Genomic DNA, 24,089 nt, shown 5'->3' on the forward strand with positions numbered 1-24,089 from the left:
ATTGTCAGATCGATGGGGTTTTGAATTCTTGGTTGAAATTATATTTTCAGATCGATGGGGTTTTGACATTCTTGGTTGAAATTGTATTGTGGGATCGATGGGGTTTTGACATCCTTGGTTGAAATTGTATTGACAGATCGATGGGGTTTTGACGTCCTTGGTGGAAATTGTATTTTAGTGAGATCGATGAGGTTTTGACATCCTTGGTTGTAATTGTATTGTCAGATCGATGGGGTTTTGACATCCTTGTTGTAATTGTATTGTGTCTGATTCTTACAAAAACATACACTTAAGTACCATTGATGATGGACACTCAGACACTGCCAATGATAGAGTTGATACAAGTTCAGGCATTTTATATTTACATTAGTATGCAAGTATATAAATGGTAACACAGAATGTTTCAGATATCATACATGTACATGTACCCATTATAGCCGATATAGAAGTTTATATGTGTGAGGAGGGGTTCCGATAAAAAAAAATGGTAGAAAGTTCCTAGCTTTCATTTGCTCACATTTATTTAGTTTTACACCCAACCTAACCAAATTTACAAACAAAAGATTAGGAGGAGCACTATACCCCCATTCCACCCAACACTCTCGTCTAAGGATCCGCCTTATTCAGTGCACATAGACCAAGCTGATTAAATGGTTTGTTTGAATGGTCAAGTGATGCACATCCAATTCTAATTTAACATTTTAAAGCTCATTGGGAAAAGGAAGAACTGTAAACACTAAAACTATTTACACATCGGTAAATAGCAAAATGGTTTGAAACAATCCAAGTACTTACATAGCGTGTTGTCAAAGAGGAGTGTGTGAAAATCAATAGAAATTATAAGGTGTCCTGTGATATTACACGTAGCACTAGTGATATTCTATTGAAAACGATATGTACTCTCGTAATAACAAAATGTGCCATTAATTTTACAAAGCTTAATGTCTACGACATAAGTGGTCTTTCAAATTGTTGCATTTGCTATTTACAATATTACACCAAATTATGTTTAAATGTAATAAGATTTGTCCATATCTCTATTTAGGAAGGGTAAATACATGTATTCATTCATCATGAGTGGAATACTTCATTCGAATGTTATTTTATATGTACTGTTTTTCATCTTCTCTTTAAACAATGCATCGAATCTTTCATTCTGAGCCACTGTAAAGTAATTTTTCCAATCACCGATTTGCCCTGAAAGAATACAGAGATTGCAATTAATAACTATAATTTTAAGGATGTAGACCTAGGGTAAGGGACATAACTCTTGAAATCAGTGGTATTTGTGTATCATATTCAATTTCACCAATGTCTATTACGCTTCCATTTGAAACAGAATGAAATCAATCCAAGTTACTTTGAAGCTTACAAGAGATTTATGCAAAATGCTGAATACAATTAAGCGTTCCAATGATTTACATGAGTTGTGTCCCTAACCCTAGGTCTACCACCTTAATTAAGCATTCTTTGTACATGTGACGTCGAACTTAATTAGACACATTGTAATGTCATTTGTGGGGGCATATATCATATGTCTACGATTGACCCCCTTGATCGAATTTTTACCCATGCTTACACTCTAATTTCTACTCATTTGTTATTTAATTCGATGCATTTATATTCTGGAGTTGCTCTCAAAGAGGGATTTAGTATATTGTGTATGTCGTCATCAACCTTGTTGAGAAAGCCACAAACAAGCTCTGTAGACCGTATAATTCAATAAACTACCATCACATTGACAATACCTCCAAACGCTGACATTCATTTTTCAACAAGAACAGCAATTTATCACTTTGCTTGCTAACTTTCATGATTTATTTATACGTGTATGGTACTGTTTTTTTTTATTTCAATAAGCAGAACACACATAAATCAAGTTTCTATAAAGAAACAAGAATAAAACAAAACGAAGGAAAAACAAACAACAATAATAACACACACACACACACACACACACACGCACACACACACACACACACACACACACACACACACCACTAACAAATTGATAAAACAAACAAAAACAGTTGCACATACCTTTCCGGTAAATAAAGCCTTTATCGGTTTTGGTTATCGCGCTGGTAGCATCCTTTTTGTTCTGCTGCATATTATCAAATGATGTTGCTTTAGCAATACCTGCAACCATTTGGTCTGAACTCGTAATACCGAGGAAGTCCGCCAATTTCCTGATTTCTTTTTCAGGGTTCTTGAATATATAAAGCAAGAGCATGAAGTACCTCTAGCTCAGAAATTCAAAACTTAAAAACCCAAATTTCATATCCGTAACTGTTATTTTTAACGTTGATAAGCTAGTCTTTTCGCAGAGCATAACAAATTAATTCAGTGCCAATTGATCTAACACACGTTTGCATGTAATTAGGTTATTAATTGTTTACAATTAGAACTTCTCTGATTCAGTGTATTATGATTTCATATTAATCTCGACTGACATAAATTTTCATAACTTTTCATAATTCTCAGAAAAGGGAAGAATCTCTAGAATGTGTCCGAATTAACGCCCTGCTACGAATCGTTACGATCCGATAAATATCATGTCGACACCTGTTCTGGTTGCTTATCTAATTTTAGTTTCGGTTATTCATTTATGTCCAGTTATCTACCGTAATGTCTGCATTTTGAGCTCTGAACGTCGTTCGGTATTTCTGTTTCTATTGCTATCGTTTAATGTACATTTGTATTTGTTGATGTCAGTGTTTTAGATGTTTCTATTTTGTACGTCAGTATTTATCGGTTTCTGTATGTTGTTTTTGTTTTTTGCTTCTTTTATATTTTAATAATTTTTTTTTCTTTATTTTTCTCTGATTTTTTACTCTCGGTCTGCTTCGAATGTTCTATTTTTTTCGAATTGAAATTGAAGTTTTCCAGCCGAGCCATCAATTTATATTTCAATTTTCCCCCGTGTTGCAATCAGTAGGAATTAATAATAAAAGTCTTCTCATCTTGAAATTCCATCTAAGCTCAAGTCACGTGGCAAAATCAAAGTGAAGATGGGCGATTAAAAAAAAAAAACAAAAACAAAAAAAAACAAAAACAAAAAAAAAAAAAAATTAAAAAAACGGAAAAACGAAGACAAAACAAAAACAAAACAAAACAAAACAAAACAAAGAAATCGAGATTTAATGCTCCTATTCAGTAAATGGTGTATCTAGAAACACTTATTTTAAATGTAAAGAGAATGGATATGGTGAATATGTCAAAGAGACAACAATCCCAATGAAAAATGTCAGTTGAAGGCCAATCATGGTTCTTCAATGAATGACGAGGAAACCGGTAGGCTGCAGCTGGCCCCAAATCAACATTATACACAAGTACAACGGAATAGTTGCCCCCATATACTCCAGCAACATAAAAGTAAACTGAAAGCGAAAACAAAACAATACGCAGGGTGGCCAGAAATTCCTGACTTGGCAAAAACGCAAAAAATACCGCGTTATTTGGCGTGAACACCTCAATTCCCTTTTTTTAATCTTGCCACTCTGGAAAAAAAATATTATGAAATTAAACACATCTAATAATCAGTTCAAAAAGATCCATTGTTAAAACAAGTTATATGCCTTCTGTATACATAATGTTTACCCGTCTCATTTCTTCATACTGGATCGTGTGTATCATCCTTCGATGGTCTTTTTCTGCTTGTTCTATTTCTAACTCATAGTCAAACCAAGAGCCATACGCAAAACCTTTTGGAAAATAGAATGATAATTATATGAAATCAATGAAAAGGTCAAATGCACAAGATGAATGAATGGGCGTGTCAAATATACAACCGTCTTTTTAAAATATTTGGGCGTGTCGAATATACAGCTGTCTTTTTAAAATATTTGGGCGTGTCAAATATACAACCATCTTTTTAAAATATTTGGGCGTGTCAAATATACAATTGTCTTTTTAAAATATTTTGTATCGTAGTATTAGACATATTAAAGTATAATTTGCAAAAGTGCAATCATGTTCAATTTATGTATATCAAATCGTCGTGATAAACTCGACTTTAACAAAAGACACAGCCCATAATAAAAGGGTGCATATGAAATGTATTTTCTTAATTATGAATGAAATCTTCCAATTTATAGGGGGCATTGATATTTTCCTCCGTTAACAAACATTCTTTTTGACCAATCTTAAAAAATAACCGCAACCAAACAATCAAATAAAACTAGCCTAAAGAGCAAAAATTTTGATGCTTACTATAACATATCCTTAAGTTACCTTCTCCTATTATCCATGATTCAAAAAATTCTGCAAAGGTTCCTTCGAATTTTGTAAATACGTCTTTCAACGCATGGTGGTATGACGAAACACAAACATCTTTTGGGTTCCGTATCATATGGATGATCTTGCTCTTGTGTTCTATGATTTTTTTCGGGAGGTATCTAAACTTTAGATGAGTGTCCAGGACTCTTGGTGAAGGTAAACTGTCTAAACTTCTTAAATCCATGAGGGCTTCCAACATAGTTTCATTTTTTTGGCCCTTGTCTAATTCGGTGGTGTTATTTAAGAGCATTTTAATTATTTCGTACGTCCAATGGGTTCCTAAACGATACCGAGGAAACTTGTTAAAACAATCGTCATTTTTCTACAGAGGACACAATTTAATTAAATCATAATAATAATAATAAAGCCATTGATTTATATTTTTTTTAGAGGAAGACGAAAAGTTCAGTGTTCCTTTACTCATAAGCAAATTCAAAATCGTGGATATACATGTGTACGTGGTTCACAATCTTTTTCTGTCTATGATTTGAAGCACACGTATGACTGTCTTCATCCAAGCAATAAAATGAAAAGGCATCGCAAAAGTAATATAAAGATGTTTAAACCCATTTTGTTTTTCATTTTGTAAAATTTCTGGGGTGGAGGAGGGATCCCTCACAGATAAGGGGGAAGGGTGCTAGGATATGATTTGCCATTTTTTGTCAATTTTACACATTAAAGTAAAAAAAAAATCAAGTAAAAAGGGGGTGCCAACCCCCTGTACCCCTCTGGATCCGTCACTGAATTTAATATTCCTAGTTTCCGGTCCTTGTAAGAGATTCAAATGTCACTCATTTTTAAAATGTACTTACTTCTGCCATGTGCATGACTGTGTACATTACATGTTAGTACCTTATTTTCTGTCATTGACATGGCAAGTGTACATTACCTGATTTAGCAAGTGTACAGATGATGACGTCAGTTTCTCTGGTCTGTAAGTTCATGATATCTTCAATTGTTTTCGCTGCTCCCTTATTCCTGATCGGTGGAAAAGTTGGTAACTTAAAACCTTCGTAAGAAACCATAGGCATGGGTTTCAGATCATTCATCGTTCCGAACAGCATGCCTAGTTCCATGATGGTTGAGAGTCAAGAGAGGCAGATGAAAATATGCGTTGTGTGCCCTTTAAATTTGAAAAAAAGAACAAAACAATAAAGCCAGAGGAACTGTAGGTGTAAATTGGTCAGCAACAAAAAACAAAACAAAATAAAACAAAAACGCACATTAAAACAAAAGACAAAATTTAAAACAAAAACAAAACAAAAGCAAAACGAAACAAAAACAATACCAAAAAAATGTATTTGTAAGGCAGAGAAAATGGGTAATGAGGCACTTTCTAAATAGAAGAAGTTCGAAGGCGTGAGAACCTAGTAATTATCTTTAAACGGCCTTTGATCATTCACCATAAAGTTTCCTATGACAAAACCATGCACTATAAAAAAATGACAATACTATATTAAGGCAGCTTATTAGCTTATAGACATTTTCCATATTTCCGACTTTGATTTCGTTTTTTTTATAATTTTGAGCGAAGGGAAGTAAATCACCAATGCGACACACTGGTTTACTGTCTGTTCGGAGCAATGGACGAAATTTTCATTTTCGACTTGTTCAGTATAAATAGAACACTTTGAGACGGGAATTCCCATACAAGCACATCTGCAAGAGTAATCAAGGGAACCAAGGTTATAGCTATAATCAAAAGAATGTAATCCAGGGACAAAGAACAGACATGGAAAACAGACGTACACAACAAAGAACATAAAGTAACTAAAATCATACATACAAACTAACAAAATCAAATGAGCAACTCGGACTCCACTAAGCATGGACCAGGTGCACCGGTAGGGTAAGCGTCCTCTGCTTTTCTAGAAACACCCGTCGAGTTGCTCATAAAAAGTCAAGTCCGGGGTTGACAAACGAGGAAAGGAAAACTATGATCCGTTGAATAAATCAGTTTTCGCAGTGCAAAAGTTCCTACTATCACATTGTATATTTTTTTTGCGAATGAGACTGGAATCACCATACAAGCACATCTACAACCATCACAGTGTATACTTTTTTGCGTATCAGACGGGAATTCCCATACAAGCACATCTGCAACCATCACAGTGTATAACTTTTTGCGTAGTATTATTTAAGAGAAACCCATTTTCTATAAGCACAAGATGGTTTGTAAATAAATGTGCTTTTAGGTGAAAAACTTTTTTTTCTAAAAACATAAGAACACTGAAACAGCTAACGTTATGTAAATTATTACGACCGGAATTACATTTGTACTAGGTAGTGTCCGTAACCCAATTGGTATGATAGTTGACAGTACTTTTCTTAATATAAATGCGAAAGTTTTTGGTTCGAATCTGACCTGGGAATATTTTTCATGTTTTGATATTTTTTATAAAAAATGTTATTATTAAAATACTATTTATTTCTTTCGATGATCAAAGTCATACTTGATCGAAGTATAGTTTGTTTTTTAAAAAGTTGTTACACCTATTTCCCAGGTGTTTCCCAATCAACCAAATATACCATCGACTCGAGACGTATTTAAATGCCTAATTATATCATTTACCTGTTAGTACGTTTTAATGAACAAAATACCGGAAATTGTCCGAAATCCTTCTGAATATTTTTTTTCAAAATAATCCCCCTACCCGTACATAAATGGTTGATGCCTTACAAACAAAATATCACCAATGCACTTACCTTTCGAGCTAGCAAGACTGATGAATCTTTCCAATATGTTCACTCATGTACTTGCTATGTTACCTGCTTCACTATAGATGTATGCGAACATGGACTTTATATAACATGCATTCCATGATGCAAGATACATGTACTGAAAAAAGTACATATATGTACAATACCATAATATAGGACATAAAATCATTCTACCTATTTACACGTAAATCACAAGTTTTAAGTCTAATCAGGGACAACATAGGAATTCTTAAATTGAAATCATAGGGAAAGAGGTACATATATGTATCCTCTCAGACTTAACAATTCATAGTTCATTCTTCATACACGTACTTCGATATTCTAAATAATTATTTAAAATTCACATTTCAAACTTCATTCTTTGTAATTCATAATTCATAGGACCCGTGCAGGTCCAGGTGTCACAAGAATAGGCTTGCAGGTCCAGGTGTCACAAGAATAGGCCCGCAGCAGTGCTAAGCTTGTCGTAAAAAGGACTAAATAGTGCTCAGAACCCTGGCCGGGGGCTAGGGCGCTCTGCCCTTAGAGCAACTGGGTTATGTGCTCCAAGTGGTGGAATGGGGTACCTCTGGCGAGTTACATGCTGGGGTCGTCAGGGTAGAATACGGAAAACCTGACCGCAAACTATGTAGTGATGCACCGTGTTGGAAAAGATGTCACGTCCCTCGCACGTTAAAGAACCCAGCTGTGGTATTCGATAGTAGTAGGAACTTTTGCTCTCCACCACAGGAGGCTAAATTGCCCGACTCTACCTATCCCTCTCTATTTTTAGTGGCAATCAAAATTTGTCGACCCTATTATCCTTGTGTCCCTTCATGTTCGTTTTATCACCCATTTCATGTTCATTGCGTAAATATAGCTGAAATATTGCTGCTCGGGCGTTAGTTCTAACCTAACGTGTTCATAATTTAAACCTCGGCGTTCCCACCCCATTCAATACTTCATACTTCGTAACAAAGTCGAGAGGGCAGATAATTACAGATGAAATATTTTCTAACCTCTCACAAAACTGTACTAGATCTGTCAGAACAATTCTAGAACATCTTCTGGCAGTTCCAGCAGAGCTGACTGTCGTAGAATTGTTCTAGTAGAAACAACTCTCCTGAGTTTTTGTATAGCTGCCCCTAGTAAACCCGCTCTAAATTAATGTATCTGAGTACAAACGACATAAATCTTTAAGCGTTCTTTGCAAGAGCTAAGATATTTTAGTTATTTACGATAACCAATTAATTTCCTTATTCAGAGATTGAAAATACCGAATTTCTTTCACACTATGAATTACTATTTGTTTTTACACAAGGAACATTCATGAATCACTGCTATCTATATGATAACTGAATTCGGTCATAATATACTCACAAACTGATAATTAAGAGTAAGCATTTGTAAGAATCAGGCAAAATTGAAAAAAAATCATAAACATGCATGTCATAAACCCACTGATCTGACAATATAATTTTAGTGAAGGATTCTGCCGATGCTTCGAAAAGACCATTATTTGTTCTCTGCTTCACTGCTAAAAAAAATCAATGGAATGATACAAACATTAGGTTTTTGACAGAGTTATCTATTCTTGAGATATTCATAATCAGTGCATTTTATTGAAATTATAATTAAATTTATCAAAGTGATATGGAAGATCTTGTCTTTTTTTCCTGATTCTGGTGTTGCAAATAGTTAAATTACACGTTCAAAATTATGGTGTTTTTTCATATCATGTTTCACCCACTGCCTGATTCTTCCAGAGGTTGATACCAAACAATTAAACGGTAGTTATTTATTTCCATACTTACTTGAGATTTCTTAACAATATCAGATTAATTGTATTAGTAAATATAATGAAAAAGGTTTCTCACCTATATTACAGAAAGTTCGATGCTTGCCGATCATTTAATCTTTTAATGTACCTAGCTGTTCTCATACAAGTAAAAACAGATGTAGAACACTTGTGCATGATATTTAAGAGGTACATTTTGATCTCGTATTAAGTTCGAAATGACGAACTATGACACCAATCTGCAACATAAGGTGGTGTAGTAATATATAATTATCCAAATGATATACGAATGTACAATACTGAAATAGGAGTGGAAGAAGTCGCTATCTATATTAGCGAATTAAAAATTTTCTCCGTATTCCCATTTTGTTAAAATTCTTGCTCTTGCAGAAAGTTACAAAGTAGGTAAAATAAGATTAGTGTTAGGAGACTTCCATGTGAAAAAAAAATAGCGAACACTAATCCGATTCACACCCAAGACAAAACCAAAATAAATCTGGCAAAATAGATATTACACCACCGGAGCAGCTGGTATCGCAATGGTTCTGACTTGGTACAGGCATTTCAAATCAGACAGATCTTATGATATGGATGACACGGGGTAAAACTCATCCCACTGAATTTTCTGTTTCAGTGTAATGTATATATCATACATGTTTGTATGTCAAGTAGTATAAAGTTTGTTTTAAGCCGATAACGGATCACTCCTCCGGAGATCCGTCTAAGAATCAGGCAAAATGTGTATAAGATGTGGCACATGAAGAAAAAATAGACGGAGATTTTATTGTATTATTTAAGTATTTTATACCTCATAACCTCAATGAAATACTGTCAAACTGTTTGTAAAGTCTTTTTAAGATATAGATAGGTCAAATTTAGTTGAAATGCACTATGGAAAAATGAAGGGAAAATTTTTCCGAACATTTTCCTTATATAAGAAGCACAAGAATATCTAAGTCACAAATGCTTCAGGAGAAATTTAAATAGCTTAATAGTTATTTTCTAGATGTATTTGAATATATTTGAGGCAAAAAAGACCAAATTGAGAAAAATGATGTGCCACTCATTGCCTGATTCTTACACAGATTGACAATTATTGAAAAATGATAAAGCAGCTGGGTATGATGGAATTATCAAAGAATATTTGAAAATGGGAAGTTCTAGATTTACCAAAATTTATGGTAATTTATCTAATATTGTGTTCAGTACTGGAGTAGTTCAAAACACTGGTCAATGAGATTTATACAATCTATTTACGAAAATAAGAGGAGTTTAAAGGACCCTGATAATTACAGGGCCATTACATTAGTTAGTTGTCTGGGGAAACTATATACTGATATTACAAATAGCCGTTTAGGAATTTTCGCAGACGAGATTGGTGTTATTTCACTGTTGACAATATATACTCACTTCATTATATATTTCGTTTGGGAAAAAATCGTTTGTTTTTTCCATGTCTAGTTTGATATATTGTCATACTTTACAAATTAATTTGTGTTTGAAATATTGTTGTGAAACACTTGGTTGTCAGCGCATAGTGGCCATAGGTTTTGGTTGAGGACAAACATGAGGTTATGTGCTTAATAAACCTCCAAGATCCGGTATGTCCAAGCGCATCTTGATATTTGGGAATACAGTTATGTGTAATTTTTGTAAATAAAATGTAAAAATGAAAACTGTTTAATACAAAAATGCACATTGAACACCATAATTAATGTTTATTTTCGACAGTTTTATCCTAAAGATAATATTATTGCTTAATTTCATTCAATCCTCGAAAATAGCAAAGTAAATTTTATTTATAACAATGAACAATTTTTAACAAGTTTCAACATGAAATATTTAAAGTCTAGCCGTTTGAAATGGCTGCATGAATTAGGATAACAAAATTACCGACCTGATAAACTCTAGGCAAAAGTAAAAACGAAAAACCAACATTGAAAGTCCGCACAAATGGCAATTTCAAGGTTCATGTAAAATTTGTAAACAATCACACTCGATTTTCCCAATCATTTTATAAATATAATCACGTGACATTGTGGAGGAAAAAACACAAATAGCATCGCATTTGTGTTGCAAAAAGTGCAGAAAATAATACATAGATAAAAAGTAATACCTTAATCAAATTACAATTGTAATTAATTTTTATATTTTAATATATATATGAATGTTGTTCAGCTGTCGTTGTTTTCTTGTCATGAAATTCGCTGTTGTGACATAAATGTACATGATTTTGAAATTACTCATTGTTGGGAAAATTAATACATGATTTAAAAATTAATAATCGCTTGATGCTACCATAAAGAACAGCAGATTGTCATTAAAATATGCATCGATTGTCGTGAGTAACTGAAATATGTAATTTCGCGCTGGGAACACGAAAAAATCAACAAAAATATAATTATAATTAAAATGTTATAACAATGCCGTTTTAACACTTTGTGTTTGGTTTCTACAGATATTATGATTTTACAATAATATGCTATACATAGGAAGTAACATTATAAATGAACAAATATAAGATAGAAAAAAGATATTCATCAATATTGACGAACGTCCGAATATAAACCTATAGTCGGCGTCACATAAATAACATACTGTTAAAATTTGAATAAAAATATTTTCTACGACTTTATTGACACCTACCGTCGTTTAAATTGTCTTAAATGACTTGCTCATTCGTTTAGCCAAACGGCTTCTCCCTAAACATTGAATCGTTAAATTCCGGTCAGATTTTAATTCTAGGTGGCAATATTTACATTGTAAAAAGTCGGCCATGTTTACAGTGATCGGGTTGCTAGGAGATGTTGTTTACGTTTAAATGGTTTGTCCAAAAACCGAAGAACCCAGAATGCAATTCGGCGTTATTTCGGATATCTCGGATTTATTTTACGCGAACAACGTATAATACCGAGAAGTTGATCAAGCAGACGATTGTCACCGGAGTTCGACGGGAACTTACGCACTTCGTTTGTAAACAAATCGTCCCGTAAAAACCAACATGGCGGATATTAGTATGGGATTTTCCCGTAAGGATTTGTTACGCATGATTTAAGCTAATAAGCGACTTGTTTTTGAGAAGCTGTTTGGCTAAACGAATGAGCAAGTCATTTAAGACAATTTAAACGGCGGTTGGTGTCAATAAAGTCGTAGAAAATATTTTTATTCAAATTTTAACAGTATGTTATTTATGTGACGCCGAGTATAAATATAATGAAAACTGTCAATACAATGTAAAATAAAAAAAAGTGCGCCAATACTGGATTTAGTCGTCGAATACAGAAATTAGCCGTCCAGTACGGCTTTTACCCTTCCAATACGTCATATTGTTCTGGTTAAAATCCATATTGGCCTAGTTAGTCAATAAAGGTAAATAAAGGTAATTATTTGTTAAAGGCTTTCCATATTGGCTAGCCTCGGACCAATAACTGAGCCAATATGGAAATCCAATAATACAATCATGTCTGCTTAATCAAATAATGAGATCCTTTGCGCGAACATGAACCAGTAAAAGTCTCGATTTTGCAATACATAACGTTTTTACGACTAAAAATAACGATTGAAAGGCGGTTATGTAAATAAGCAAAACAAGTCAGTTTATCATAATCATATGTACAGTTTCAATATCTATCAAAAAGAACTTCATTTAAACATATGTGGTAAATTAAATGTTGAAAACAATGTCTTTGTAAGTCCACTGAGGTTAAAGCTAGGACGGAATTTCAATACAGGTTTTCAATACGTTTCTTTCTGTTTCCTTTTAGATGCTGCTTCCAACATTCGTAATTTTCTCTTGGTACATCGGGGGTGGGGAGTAAGTTTGACTGACTGAGTTTATAAACGTTTTCTTTTGAAGTTGATTTGTAACAGAGTTATTTTCAGGAAACGCAGTTTTTGCAGGCGGAGCTCCATTTCCTTGGGGCGAAGATGGAAATATTGCAGTCTTTGACGCTGCAAAATAAATAGATAGATATAATTTAAGCTTTTTTAAATCAGATTAGTTTTGAAGGTTCCCAAGGCATGATGTGGCCTGAAGAGGCAAGTAACATTATAGAGAAAATAGTTAGTGTGTTTGTGTATTATCTAGTAATATATCGTTTATTACACCGGGTTCATGCTCCCAGGTTTTAGGGAAGTCCAAGTTGCTTATTTAATTTTGATATTTTGTAAGTATTATTTTCCATGGTCTATGTCCCTGGATTACATTCTTTCAATTTCCGCTATAATCTTGGTACCCTTGATTACACTTTTACTGCCAAAATGTTTAGGATGTAGACCATTATTCATGATTATTACCTCTTCTTACAAAAAGAACGAATATTAAAAACATATCAAAACAACAGCAACACAAAACAAAAACAAAAACAAAAACAAACAGTAACTACATGTAACAAAAACGTACCAAACATAAATATGTATTCGCCATACAACTGTCATTGCCCTGAACCACATGCCTTATTATAATTATAACGTTCATAGAAGTTCAACATCAAACACAAAGCAAGATAAATATGTCAAATTAAATGCTTTAATTTTGAAGCTTGAGGAAGTAAGTAAAGCTTCATTAACATATGGTTTTACAAGGTTTACAGCGTGTTAATTCATTACAAGTTAGTATTAAATAAGGCAAAAACGACGTTCAACTAGGCCCCATTATACTTCTCTAATACTCTTAAGGAGGTTAGGCTAAGGGACATAACTCTTGAAATCAGTAATATATTTGTATCATATTCAATTTCACAAACGCCTTTCAAGCTTTCCTTTGAAACAGAATGAAATCAGTCCAATTTACTTTGATGCTTACATGAGATTGGTGTAAAATGTTGAATACAAATCTACCAATGATTTGTAAGAGTTGTGCCCCTTACCCTAGGTCTACTTCCTTAAATATTGACCTTGATCTTATATGCCATTGTATAATATCTTCTTCGGAAATTACAATGCAGCCCGAACCTGTGTAAGTTTGAAGCAAAGTCAAATTTACACGTCTGATTCTTAAACCGGGAAGGGTGCTTCAAAGGCTTTGAAACTGTTCCTAAATTGTTACATGATTACTTACTTATAGAAGAAGAGAGTTTCCTTTTTATCAATATTCCTCCACTAACAGCTGCTATTATAGTGGCAATTACACCAATGATTATAGCGACAATCAATCTAGAGGTTAAAAAATGAAGAGGATATTGATAATCCACATATCTTTATTTATTTTTGATAATGGAAGCGATAGCTATTCTATATCTATATTTTAAGTTTAACATTCCATAAATTGATAATCTAAACGCATTTATTATTGTTTGTAGGTACATTTTATTTCTTTTGATCCTGGAATTGCGACGAAAATGTGTCCTGAAAAAAATCAGCTTTCGAAACATAAACATAATATTAGCTTTAACCGAAAAAAAGAACTACGTTTCGAATATCGAAGGGCAATATTATTCGTATTCGATAAACCATAAAATCGTACGAGTCGGTATAAACAAACAAAACAATGCGATCTTTTTTGAAAAATACGTTATGAAAATCAAGGGAACCAAGATTCTAGCGAAAATCAAAAGAATGTAATCCAGGGACAAAGACCAGAAAGAAAAAACAGACAAACACAACAAATAACATCAAGTAACTATAATAATACATGCAGAGTAACAAAGGTAAATGTGCAACTTGGACTCCACTTATAACTTGGAGTATGGACTAGGTGCATAGGCAGGGTAAGCGTCCTCTGCTATTCTATAAACACCCAACGAGTTGCTCATAAAAAGTCAAGTCATTGGTAGACCAAAGAGAAAAGAAAAACTGACACATTGAACAAATCAGTTTTCATGGTGCAAATGAATACACTGCAATGATCCACGAGTTCATGATTACGACCAGTATTGATGACTTCAACCTTGTAGTAACATAATCCTGTTCCAGATGCCTAATTGTAAAAAGTCTAGCGCGATACGAAAATTCTGCGTAGTTACGGTAAGCTCTGGCATAACGTTTGAGTTGTGATATGAGAACTCCATACGCAGGTGCTCAAGCAATGTTGCCACAGATGAAAGGAAAGTTGACGATTCTAAATGAAAAGTCATCGCGTTTGTCGTATAGTTTGGTCAATAATATTCCTTTACCATCGATATTTTAGTGTAGGTCAAGATATGAGGCTGATTTCACAGTGTCTTTAGTATCCTTCTTCTCAAGTTTTTTGGGATTGATGCGATGTATCAAACCCCCGAAACTAGGAATGTTTAACGATAATACGTCACCTACATGTATAGAGCGGAAACTGAGATTAAAGGATCAGATCAGCTATTAACTATGAAAAAAATGCAAAACATCGGCAGACTATGAAACCATTTTTTCGAAGCTTTATATTATTGCGCACGCATTGTATGCAGCAATTAAATGATTAAACCAACTATTTTGTAGGATATGGTAGGGCAACGGGAAATGGGCAATGTGTCAATTGGGAATCTGGTATGGGGGACAGGTCAGTTGGGGTATGGTGCATATTCACGCTAACATGAATAATAAACTGTTTAACTGAATCTTTAAAAGTAAAATATTGTATTGAATAAATGCGCTGATAAAAGTTTTTGAGATATATTACATAATTTGTGTTGATTTGTTTAGATATTTTGAATATGAATACGAATATGGGCATGGGGAGTGGGAAATGGAAGTATGAGGTATAAGGAAAATGACAGTGTGGGATGGAGAATGTTTGTTGTTTATCGTATTATGAATGTTTCTTTATTGTATCGACACAAGTAAGTGCTCAGCACATCTACCATAAAAAAACCTTCTAAAATATATCAAAAATATTTAATTGATAAACAAATACATACCCAGCTGTCAAACCACTCCCTGATGACTGTCCTATATGTTTAGAGAATACGCAATTAGAAGTATATACTTTCAAGGTCATTATTCAACACGATTTCAAAATGTTCCTCAAAACATATCAGAAAAAAAAAGAACAGTGAAGATTCTTTAGACAGATTACACAAATTTTAATGCACTTGCGATGTGCGTAATTTTTTTCTTTGCGTGATTGCTTTTCGGGACATTTGGAGGATTTCACGTTCTCTTAAAAACATATTTTACATTCTATGTTTCCTGCATAATACCCGACAAACGTAGTTGCACATGATAATTGAATTTTCTAATATTTTATTAAAGAAGATATAAATTTGTAAAAAAGTAAAATATGGTCGCTTAAAATATACTCAAATATCAGAACTTACCGCCAGCTAGACCAGTGGTTTCATCTGAACTATCTGTGCAATCATCGACCCCGTCATTTACCTTGGACAAATCGATACACCCTGAATCATCAACACAGGTAAATTTGTCACACGAACAAACGCTGCTAACCTACAAATGAAAATGGAAATAAAACAGTTCATGTGTCTTAGGCGATTTGAATGCATTGTGAATCGGTAATGATTCTTTGAATGGGCTCATCTTTTTATTCTATGGTAAAGGTAGGGATGGAGAAAGTGAATAATGAGGAGGGAAAAACCCTTTGAAAGTATTGATTAATATCAAAATCATAATTTAATATGAAAATGAGATAAATGATGAAGAGATCAAAATATAAATATATAAATACTTATAATGATAACTCGTACAGGGATTCCAAATGATTGGAAATCTTTTAATAGGAAATAAAATTGGAATGGTTTGACGTTATCAATACTAATAGGATAATTAATTGGAAAGAGTGAATAACCAAAATATGATCACGAGTGCCGAAGAACGCCTAGATTTAACGAGTGTGCGGAACTTGTTTCGTGCACAAGTCAAATCGTAATGCGTTTTTTTTTTTGGCACGAGTGATCATATTTTGGTTTTTCACGATATCCAATTGATTATCCTATTTATTACATAGGTTTTCTCCATTATTCGTTTCTATGTTCAACATTTCAACATAAATTAAAAAAATTCTGAACGGCGAATTCATATTCGTGTTGTGACGTTTTGGCGGGAGAAAGTGCTAGACTGAAATTACCGAATTTATTTCAGTGTGAATTATCGAAAATTTTCACACTGGGAACATTCGGTAAAGCACTGCTATCTCTGTAATGATTACGTAAGTAACGTCTTTTTTCATGTTCTGTATTTTTTTAACTAAAAAGTAACAGATTAATGTAAAATCATCTTAGTAACCATCATCCGCTATTGAAAGATGTTTTTTTCTTCAATTACACAAGGTCAAAGAGTAACCAAGGGAACCAAGTTTATAGCGGTAATCAAAAGAATGTAATCCAGGGACAAAGACCAGACATGGAAAACAGACATACACAACAAAGAACATAAAGTAACTAAAATCGTACATGCAAGGTAACAAAAGCAAATGAGCAACTCGGACTCCACTAAAAACTGGGAGCATGGACCAGGTGCACCGGTAGGGTAAGCGTCCTCTGCTTTTCTAGAAACACCCGCGGAGTTGCTCATAAAAAGTCAAGTCCGGGGTAGACAAACGAGGAAGGAAAATTATGACCCGTTGAATAAATAAGTTTTCATGGTGCTGATGGATATACCATAACGATCCACGAGTTCATGATGACGACCATAAAACTTTTGTAGTGATGACTTCAATCTTGTAGCAAAATAACCCTGTTCCAGAAGCCTATTTGTTAGAGTTCTAGCGCGATATCAAAAGTCTGCGTAGTTTCGGTAAGCTCTGGCAGGAGCCGAAGGGATGCTGCCACAGATGAAAGGAAAGTTGACAATTCTGAATGAAAAGTCATCACGTTTGTCGTAAAGTTTAGTCAATAGTTTTTCTTTACTATCGATTTCTAAGTGTAGGTCAAGATATGAGGCTGACTTCACAGTGTCTGTAGTATCCTTTATCTCAAGTTCTTTTGGGTAGATGCGATGTATCAAATCCCGAAATTAGGTTTGTTTAAAGATAATACGTCATCTATATAGCGGAAACCGAGATTGAAGGATCTAGCCAAACGATATTCTTTCTTTCTGATCAGATCAGCTATAAGTCAGCCTCATAAGAGTGAAGGAAATGGTCAGCAAGTAAAGGAGCACAATTTGTGCCCATTGGAATGTCGACCGTTTGTTGAAAAACACGTCCACCACACTGGACAAATATGTTGTCGATTAAAAATTCAAGCATTTTGTAAACATCTTCCTCTGTATATTTGGAAGATGATTTTGAATTATTTCTTACAAAGTATGAGGAATCTCTACCAAGAACTATATATTTGTATCTAGGTGTACCATCTTTTTTTAAAAAAAAATAAGGATGTATAATGCTTTTAAGTTGGGATTTTTAATGAATATGGGGAATAGAAGTATACAGTGTTGAAAAATTATAGGTTTTAATGCTATTATATTCAGATAATAGTCTTGAACTAATTGTCTCCAAACGAATTTTTCAGGATCCACATTGAATTAATACCACTACGGGTGTAACAAGTTTTGTGGTAGGACTGTAGACCTTCTTTGATAGTTGTGAGTATAGAAGTTAAAAGTTAGGAAAAAAACATACACTGAAATGGTTTTTAATGTGCATATACATGTATAGGAATTCCCGACTCAAAAAGCCGAAATTAGAGCAACAATGTCGAACAAAAGGGTATTTGCAATGATCTTTGTAGCTAATAGAACACAGATTTACTATTTTTTCTATGAATTTTAATGTCTTCAACATTCATTAAAGATTCGACCCATAAACAATAGAAAAAATCGCAGACCAAAAGATAAAAACGGTTTGTTGTTTATATGTCTAAAATGTACATTATTTTAGTATCTGTCTTAAAAATCAGACAGGCGGTGATTCATGCATGTCAAAAACCCACCAAATTCAGTTATATTTCTTGTTCGGAAGAAGTGAATGTTCACATAACCAGCCTTAGTTTTTCCCTTGATTGTTGCACTTTTGAGATAACAAATATATAATCTGTGCATGAAATCGAAAATTTGGAGTAGTTATAGTTTTTTGATTTTGTTAAATGTATGATTTTCTAAAAATTGCAGGTTTCAAAACAGAAATGAATCTCGTTATGTAAAAATATAGCTTACATGCACGTAGACTGAAAAGGCGATTGGTGGGTTTTTCCATTGGCAATGTCTGAATTTAATGTGGAATGGTATTTAAAACTTGAAGACATATGCACCAAAAGCACACCAATACATATGAACCAGCGGAAATACAATCGTTAACATTAACTGAAATAAAAGTAGCACTCAGCATTGCACAACCAATGATACAAGTCAATAAGTTCAAAGCGTCGCATTATTAGTGACCGTAAGTACAGCATTGAAAATTAATACCCTGACACCTAAAGGCGAAGTCATAAACAGTATGCCATAACTTTGAAACAACGAAAAAAAGCTTTTGTTAAGTAGTGTATTATTAACTCACCACGCCAGGTCTAGATGGTTGTGAACAAGTTGCTGGCGGACATTGGACCGCTACAAAAATATTAAGTAATGCCATAACATACAAATACTGTGACAGTACTATTGTTCGTGGGGTACCTTTTCGTTGTTTTCGTGGAGAGGCCAATCCATGAAATTTGGTTGCCATCGAAAAGAGATTTTCATCGATTAGTATACTTAAAATCTCAAAATCACGTACCTTCACAGAGGCTACAGCATGGAATACGAGCGAATAGAGTATTAAAATGAATTTCATTTTTAAGAAAAGCGTTTAAAATTCAAATCGTATTGATCCAGTTTTTAGTTCGTTAATGTGTCTTGGGTCAATGTTGAATTCGATTTCTGCAATAAGTACGTGTTCTTTTAGTTACTTCCAAAAGTGTCACAACAGCCTCGGCTAAATATTTTTTTTTTTTGAAACGGTCTATCAGCACTTGAAGACTTTATTCTTTCAAAGTTGTGCTAATTTCTTTTAATTAAAAAATCTCATACATATTATACATAATAAAGGCACAACCAGTTCTGCAGTCTTTATTTTGCAAACCAAAGTATGGATTGGAAAACCGTTTCTCTCCCCCCCATTTTTGCTTTTTACCAGTAAATCGTTTTGCAAGTTTATTATTTTTACGTTATGCAAAAAATGGTAATGACTATCTAAATGATCATGTTATAGGCTAACAGTACATAACCTCGTTTTTTTTTAATTAAACATGCACCTCTGAATACATGTACTTACTGCAAAGACCACATGATGCCATACAGTTTTCTTCCATATATACATTATCATTTATACAATCACCCGATGCCACACGTTCCGAGCATGCTGAAGAGTCATCTTTATCTGCGCATGTACCTAATATTATATGTATATGGAATCAACATTCAAAATTATCGCAAGTAACGCAACAAATAATAAATTAGAAGTTCCTGACAAGTAAAAATTCTAAATTTAAAATAGAATAAGGCATATTTAAGCATCAACAAACGCGAAATCCTCTTAACGACTTTTTCATTTTTTTTATCCACCAACGTGACGGATGAACGATATATGGGTCATCTCCACCATAAGCAGATGAAGTTCGCGTACCATGTTTGTTTTTCGAATACACAAAGATGACCACTATGATTTTGTGATATGTGATTTTACGCAAACAAGGAGGATACAAGTTGTTTACCTTGTACCAGATTCCTGACATAAAAAGATTTAACATATTTTATTGTGTTATATTTATATAGAAAGGTTGCAATTTGTTATATTTTAAAATGGGTCGAGATATCCTTACTTTCACATTGAAGTCCACCATAACCAGGCAAGCAATCACATCTACACGTGGATATATTAAATGTTCCACAGTTTTCACACGTTCCAACTTTGCACATTTCACAATTTTCACCAGTATACGCATGCCTACACTCACATTTGTCGCCATATTGTTTTTCATTACACTCGCAACCACAAGTGGTTTCGTTGACTGAAGCTCCGTTTTTACAGAGTGTAGAACATTGACTTGTGCAATTAGGACCTGCATATCAAGACGAAACATATATATATTTGATATCAACACTGAAAATGACTATGTCAATTCATGTCATTCTTAATTTGAGGGGAAAAAATCCATAGAATTTAAAAACACGTGTTTTTGACATAATAAATTTACTTCTTTATGCAATGTACTTTAATGAAATATGTTTACTGATTAATCTAAATGCAAAGAAAAAAAGAAATACACTCGTATCAATATTGCAAATTTCCGTTTGATGTACACTCATTTCGAGGAGTACGCTTTTATTAGCAGCATTTGAACCAAATACTTAGGAGCACACGCTAAGAACTAAAACCCAGAAATATTAAAATTTGAAGCCAAATCCAGCACCGAGAAATACAACCAAGTGCAATGAAGGGAATAAAGCCTAAATGTTTTAGTACTTTTAGAATTTGTAATTCAGCAAATACAATGTATCGATTAATGACCATATATATAACTTCATATAACTCGGGTCAGAGATAGGAAGATCATAATCCAGAAGCTGATTGTATGCAAAAATACTCAAAACCAAAATCAACGAAATAAGGTGCAAAAACTATGTGGCAAATTTTGTCATAAGTACAAGTTCAAATAAAAATCACGCAAATAAAAAATAAAAGCGATTCGTCGACTTGTTGGATAATATCCATAAATTATGAACCTGAAACAATTTTGAAAGATTAAAATTAAAAAATGACAAAAAGAATTAAAATGAAAGGTTTTTTTTCTCTTAACCAATCCCCCACAATAACAATTTTTTCTTATACATGTAAATAGATTGATTCTCAAACCGTTAACGGGTCATACTTAATGCATTTACACGTTAACGGATTTGAAAAAAGTCATGGGGCTTATCTCTGAATGAGTCATAGCATGAAGCTGAATAAATTTTACAGTTCTATTAGTAAACATAGCAGAATGACATTGTATTTTGAAACTGAAGTTTATAATTGTTACCAACCATAAAATCCATCTGAACAGTTATAAGCACATGTTCGGTTGTTCCATGTTCCACAATTGTCGCACGTTCCCAAACATGAATCAACTGAAAATGTAAAGAATAAAATGAATACATACTAAATACCAATCTATACAGAATTCAGGGATGATTCATAGTGTAGAAATCGATGCTTTGTCAGTCTACATACGCTATACTTTTAAGGAAACGAAATAATTTCTGTATTTATATTTGTAAAATTTAGAAACGTACATACTTTTCCTACTTAGATCATCCACATTAAACTTAATCAAGAGGATAACTCTTTCAAAATACACATTTTACGGTGCACCTGTCCATGCTCCAAGTTTTTAGAGGAGTCCGAGTTGCTCATTTGCTTTTGTTACTTTGTATGTATGATTTTTTATTACTTTATGTTCTTTGTTGTGTATATCTGTTTTCCATGTCTGGTCTTTGTCCCTGGATTCCATTCTTTTGATTACTGCTATAACCTTGGTTCCCTTGATTACTCATTCAAACCATAGTATACTTAGCCTCTAGTATTTGCAAAAGAAAGTTTCAATTTCAGAGCTCAACTACTTCTACTACTCTGACCATAAATGACCATGAATTGCGAATGTTGGTATTGTTTTTAGATAGTCGTTAAGTTACAATATTGGTGATCAATTTCTATATTATTATTATCTATTATCACATTGATATCAGAGAAGAATCGAATATTCCATGTGTAAATCTATATTAAAGTAAGATAATCAGTTTAGTAGATATCGTTCATAACCACCATTAAATTACTAAAAAAAATCAATCAATGCCAAGAACGCTAAAAGATTTAACTCGTGTACGGAACCTGTGCGGATTAACGAGTGTACGGAACCTCCTGTTCCGCACACTCGTTCAATCTAGGCGTTCTTCGGCACTTGATATTTACTCTTTACCAATAATAATCCTATGAACCTTATCACACGTATAGGATATATTGCTTTCTCTGTAGCTAAATCATAAAATTATATACAACATTTCCAAAAAGGAAGATGAAGAAGGGGCAAGTAAGAAAACTCTAAAGTAACATTTTTTTTAACTCGGATGTGATGCATTTAGAAACTGTCTAAATACTATAAGTAGGGATTATTATTAATAAATATGTTAATGAAACCTTAAATAACAGGGTCATTGGAGCCGCTATAGATATCAACGTTCCCCTTCTTAATGCTTCAATTTTCGGATGACAAACTGTAGCTTTTGGTCAATACCCATTCCTTTTGTTATCTGTTTTCTGTTGAAATTTGAGTTATGTTTCAATTTATTCTCGTTTTAATTATGATTGAAATAATCGACTGGACGTGAAGCAACAGCCAGGTAATCATCCAAATTAACTGGGATACATCTTCAGTAGTAATATAATTTCACATAAGATAAATGTGCTTAATCCTGACCTTTGAATTGATTGATTTCCTAAACGTAGACATTCCAGCAATGTATTATTTTTATTAAGAGCCTGCTGTAAATTATCCTTACCAAAGTCAAAAAATAGAGACGTCAATATTATTTTACAGAACGTTATGATATTTTAGCATAATGATTTCTGTATTTGCCTTAAAACTGACCCAAGGGTTTCTGCAATTGCCGGAGTCGTAATCGAAGCTGAACGGGAACCAATAAATAACTCCTCATCAAGTTATTCAATCATTATGTTATGACGACAAAAATGGATGTTAAATCTTTATTGTATTATGGTCACAAATTAGTCTCGGTAGATTTCGGCGAATCTACAAGAAAAACGAAAACGAGGAAGACCCAAAAGCACGTGGAAAAGATCAACAGTACAGGAGGGAAAAACAACAAATGGAAAAGCTCACCCAGACCGACGGGAATGGAAATCCTTCGTAGGCGACATATGTCCTGCAAAGGATGAAAGGGTTTCAGTCAAGTATGTCAAGATTTTGTCGAAAATATCATTAGAGTTGTTTCAATCTAAAAGATAATCATCTAAATCATAAAGAAAAACAAAATAAAAAATGTTTCACCGTTCTTTAAAAAAAATACGTACTTGATTTGGTTTCCCAGACAGTACTAACAGATAACCTCATTACAAGAATTGTTGTGCATATCATAAGTTGCATATTTTAAGATTTGTGAACAGTAATAAAATTGCATCAATTTGATCATAAATTGTAACAGAATTGGGTATTTTTAACTTTAAAAAAGTGTTACGTTGTGAGTTAATATATGTTCTGTTTGTGCTTATATGGCGAAACTTGGATTCTTATTTTTTGACATCACCCTTTTTTGTATCTAAACCTGCACATTTCTGCCTTGTCTTACTACAATAGATCTATTTGAGATCACGTGGGGATGAAAGCCCCAACTAACTACCACGCGTCGGGTATGAACACTTAATACCCTCAAAGAAACTAGAAGAAATAGCGAGCGGGATTGAAATGAA

The 24,089-nt window shown here is 33.5% G+C and overlaps 1 protein-coding gene across 1 annotated transcript; it reads right to left on the reverse strand.

The window, feature by feature from the left end:
- Positions 1-339: 339 nt before the first annotated feature.
- On the reverse strand, positions 340-7,143 carry LOC148626575 (sulfotransferase 1B1-like). Its single transcript, XM_088570680.1, has 6 exons — positions 6,985-7,143; positions 5,168-5,401; positions 4,234-4,557; positions 3,601-3,704; positions 2,041-2,209; positions 340-1,197 (listed from the first exon to the last, which is right to left on the reverse strand). Exons 2-6 carry the CDS (start codon positions 5,352-5,354, stop codon positions 1,088-1,090), a joined length of 894 nt encoding a protein of 297 aa, XP_088426806.1. The 5' UTR covers positions 5,355-5,401; positions 6,985-7,143; the 3' UTR covers positions 340-1,087.
- Positions 7,144-24,089: the final 16,946 nt, after the last annotated feature.

This window comes from Perna viridis, chromosome 2 (assembly GCF_037379345.1).
Source record: "Perna viridis isolate PV_CMFRI_1.1 ecotype Kerala chromosome 2, ASM3737934v1, whole genome shotgun sequence".
NCBI classification, from domain to species: domain Eukaryota; kingdom Metazoa; phylum Mollusca; class Bivalvia; order Mytilida; family Mytilidae; genus Perna; species Perna viridis.

What these genes read in the sequence shown, in the direction of transcription:
- LOC148626575 (XM_088570680.1), bottom strand. Translation starts at nt 5,354, where the DNA reads ATGGAACTAGGCATGCTGTTCGGAACGATGAATGATCTGAAACCCATG. An exon ending in AGTATGAAGAAATGAGACGG is followed by an intron (nt 2,210 to 3,600) that starts GTAAACATTATG and finishes TATATATTCAAG; the next exon opens with AACCCTGAAAAAGAAATCAG. An exon ending in AGGCTTTATTTACCGGAAAG is followed by an intron (nt 1,198 to 2,040) that starts GTATGTGCAACT and finishes GTATTCTTTCAG; the next exon opens with GGCAAATCGGTGATTGGAAA.